The 3,765-nt window shown below is 56.7% G+C and overlaps 2 protein-coding genes across 3 annotated transcripts; both read left to right on the top strand.

Annotated features, from left to right (window-relative positions):
• Positions 1–32: 32 nt before the first annotated feature.
• On the top strand, positions 33–2,632 carry KVP17_002326 (uncharacterized protein; the record flags this gene model as incomplete). 2 transcript variants are annotated; one of them, XM_068518483.1, is made up of 3 exons in its annotated part: positions 33–1,620; positions 1,650–2,497; positions 2,523–2,588. In XM_068518483.1, 3 exons carry the CDS (start codon positions 33–35, stop codon positions 2,586–2,588), a joined length of 2,502 nt encoding a protein of 833 aa, XP_068376812.1. The 2 variants fall into 2 exon arrangements, with proteins under 2 accessions (XP_068376812.1, XP_068376813.1); XM_068518484.1 differs by having other exon boundaries at positions 1,650–2,632.
• Positions 2,633–2,640: 8 nt separating this feature from the next.
• On the top strand, positions 2,641–3,486 carry KVP17_002325 (uncharacterized protein; the record flags this gene model as incomplete). The annotated part of the gene is made up of 1 exon (XM_068518482.1): positions 2,641–3,486. The coding sequence occupies one exon, from the start codon at positions 2,641–2,643 to the stop codon at positions 3,484–3,486; it is 846 nt and encodes a 281-aa protein (XP_068376811.1).
• Between the last annotated feature and the right edge of the window lie 279 nt (positions 3,487–3,765).

Genomic DNA, 3,765 nt, shown 5'->3' with positions numbered 1-3,765 from the left:
AACCTGACGATACCCGCGCGTCCTCCGAGCGAATGCTGAAGATAATCCAGGAGTCCGTGAACCACGATAAGCAGAGGTTTGCCGCAGTGATGACAATACTGGAGTCGCTGAAAAGGTTGGGGCTCAATATCACGGCTGAAACGCTCCTTGACGAGGTTCGTGGCCTTCAGCCTGCCGCGCTGGCCGATGAGGCAACCAAACGCGACGCCGACGCAGGAGGCAACATGCAGCTTTGGCTTTCCAAGCAACTGGGCCCCAGCCCACCCCAGGAGACAACCTCAACGCGACCACCCTTGGCGGAGGAGACCAACCTACTCGTTTCTTCTGAGGACCAGTACACCCGTTTTATGCGATGGACGCAGGCCGCCGTGTCCCCTTGTAGGTATGAGCTATGTGAGGTGGGTTTTGGTGTCCTGCTCGAACTGTGGCTGCGGATGGTTCTTCGGGCGCCTACCGTCGCTAGCGCTTTCCTTCTGAAGAATCTGGACAACCACGTCAATCATCAGGCGGACCTTCGAAGTTTGGAGAGCTTCAGTCGCCTTGGCGGCAAACCTCAGAGTCATCCACTGGTTCGGCACCTTCTGACTGGGAAGCCTCTCCTTCTATCTCTATCGGACTTCAGCGTACAACTCATGACGAGCTTCCTGATAGTTAATCGGTTCTACTCCATCACTGAAATCGTGCAACGTCGCCTCCAGATCACCGTCTACGACTTCAAGCTGGCCCATCCCGGACAACGTCTGCTGCACCCCATTACGCTCGACACCGACGCCTTCATAAGCGAGGAGAAGCGCATGGCACAGCAGGCAGGACTCGTCTCTCCGCCCCACTTTGAACTCAGTAACCGCGACGACGCCTACCGGAACCCACTGCTCTGGGGTCTGCAGCCCGAGAATATCACCGAGTCCAAGGCAGTGGTGCTAGGCTACGACCCCGAAGCTTTACTCGCTCGCATCCCCGAGCCATTCCGCTCGAAGAAGTTCTCTCTACGCTTTGATGGCGAGCAGACCAACTCGGAGCGGGCTCCGCGGTCTCCCGCCGTACCTGAGCCCGAGCCCAACAGCCTTCACGCCTTCGTCTGGCGCAAGGTGTCATTGCGGAACATTTCTCGACGTTTCTACCCTTCGCGCTTTCAGTGGCCGTCTGCTGTGGCCTACACGGTCCAACACGCGTACGAGGACGTCACCTCCGTGGCCTTCGAGCGCCTGAGTGGTAACGGCAGTCTGGTTGCCGTAGGACTCAGCGACAGCAGTTTGCAGATCTGGGATCTTCTGGGCTCGGAGTCAGCACGCGTCTTGGATGTCCTGGACCGGCGACTGCGCCTCCTGGATCCTAGCGTGCTGGATGATGAGCCCGTGCTGCGGTCGCTTACCGTCTCTGACGGCCACGTTCGCGACTCGGAAGACTATGAGCACGTGCAAGACAGCAGCTTTACAGTTGCAGAAATGGTCAACTCACTCACTGCCCCTGTACAGTTCGAGCAGCTTACCCAGACGACTGCGCCTGTGGATGATAAAATACTGGCGGAGAGCTTGGCGCCCCACTTGGAATCCATTGCGGCGCAGTGCTCCGCGTCTGTGTTGACGGAGAACACAACGATGATTCTGCCGCCCTTCGTTGGTAAGAGCTCACGTTTTCCCCTCATTCAGATGAACCACTTGACGTTACAGCGGAGTTCTTTGGGGTACCGCCGCCTCTAGATACGCTGAGCATGCAGCAGGTGCATAGCAACATCCCTGGGGTCACTGCCTCTCTACGGATCAGGTCGCTACCCACGCCGCCCTGTGCCCTGGCCTGGTGCGGGTCTGACGTTGAAGTCGATCGACTCGCTGGTCAGGCCTTGCTCGCTGGTGGCGCTGACGGTATTATACGACTGTATGGCTTCGGGGAGCAGGACGCCGACACAGCACCAACCAAGGTGATGCCCAGCACTGTGGAGACATCAACTTTCCTTGACGGACCCAGGCAGTTCGCTTCTCCAGAGCCGGTATGCATGCACCTGGCTAACTACGCTTGCCATGCAGGTGCTGTATGGAGTATAAAGGCCTTCGAGCCCTACGGGGGCTATTTTACGTCAGGAGGCATGGACGGTACCGTGCGCGTCTGGGCTCTTGATAGGTCTGTCCCGGTTCGAGTTCTCACCTCTCAAGCAGAAGATGCCTACGCCGTAACCAATCACCCGAACAGAAGCTACGTGGCTGGCGCTATGCACGACAGAGCGATACGAATCTGGGACCTTCGCGACCCAGGCACGCCTCAAGTGCTCTTGGGGTCCGCACGCCCTCCCACCAAGATCGAGTTTTCGCCTAACGGGGTGGCTCTTGCTGCTGCTGGAGTTGACGGAACCACCAACATCTGGGACTTGCGGGCATTGCAAGCCTGCGTCGGGTCCTTCACGCGGCCATCACCGGTGACGGGACTGGCCTGGTCCTACGGATCCGCACTGATTGGGTCGAGTTACGAAGACGGCACTGTGTCCGTGACTGATCTTACGGAGGTGACGTGTCAAGATTCGCCTCCAGATTCTAAACCTGATTTCGCTGACCGACGCTCCAGTCGACTCAAGAACGGCCCCGCTGTGGGCCTGAGTTTCACTGGGGCTAACCTGTTGCAAGTTCTTGCGTTGAATTAAATTGAAATATGCGGTTGATTCCGCTGGCGTGCCTTGTCGCTGGTCAACACCTCACAGCACCAGCCATTCGGCAGACCCCTCCTCCCATCGCCAAAGTAGGTGCTGAGTGTCAGGCCATATTTGACCTGGTCAATGAGGCCGCTCACAGCAAGTGGAGTGCGCCTAAGCAGTCGAAACAAACTTGCTGGTCCCGAACTACAGAGGCCAACGTACAGGCGGCTGACGTCTGTCTCCTTCTGGCCACAGTACTCACTGGGGGGGGAGCCGATACCTTTGGCAAGGAGTGGCAGACACTGGAACGCCAGGAGGTGACCGCTAACAATTTGGACCCCCGGGAATGGCGGCTAACGGCGTCTGTGGCCCTGACGGCGCGCTGCCTGGATGGTTGGAAGAGTCTTTCTCCTGCAGCGCAGGCCGACATTCGAAGATCGGGATTTTCGTTCTCAGTACGACTTCCCAGCCGCGATTTCAGCTTCGAGTCCATCCCTCCATCGCTGCGGGCAAAGTCACCCGTGACCCAAGCTCCTCTCTGGATGTCGCTCCTAGCTAACCAAAGGCGTGTCCACCTAACTGCTTGTGAAGAAGCCGCTATCCAGCAAGTGCCTCACGTTCCACAGCCTACCAATCACATGATCGGGTTCAAGGCGCTCATGGTGGTACTTCTGCTTGTGATAGGACTGCTGGCGATCATTGCTGACAGACAGCAATCAGACCAAACCAGTGAACTGTGGAATGAATATCACACCAAAAGCCCAGACTCCCCCATAAAGAGCCCGAGTACTCCCATGAGCAACGCGCTGAAGAAGTCGAACTCTATGGACCGGCGAAGGAAGAAGCCTAAAAAACGAAACTAGGTGTACGTGGGCGAAGGGAGAATCCTCCTAAACACTACTCTGATCAGCAACAAAGATTTTAAACAGCTATTCATCTATCTCGCAAAGTGTAACCAAAAAAAAGAAGCAACGAAAACAGAGACCCGAACACAAGAAACGAGAGCAGAAGTTCAGGCAGTGCTTCCCACCTAAGAGTTTCATTGGGTTCGCTAGGTAGCACCAAAGGCGCAGCGCAGTCGCTCTCACTTATACACATCTGACACTGCCGACGAAGCTAGAAGTGTAGATCTAGGTGGTCGC

The sequence above is a fragment of a genome (genome assembly GCF_019968985.1).
Source record: "MAG: Porospora cf. gigantea B chromosome Unknown PgB_NODE_2271_length_3765_cov_110.115, whole genome shotgun sequence".
Classification (NCBI taxonomy): domain Eukaryota; phylum Apicomplexa; class Conoidasida; order Eugregarinorida; family Porosporidae; genus Porospora; species Porospora cf. gigantea B.
This window is presented reverse-complemented; position numbering and strand designations above follow the sequence as displayed.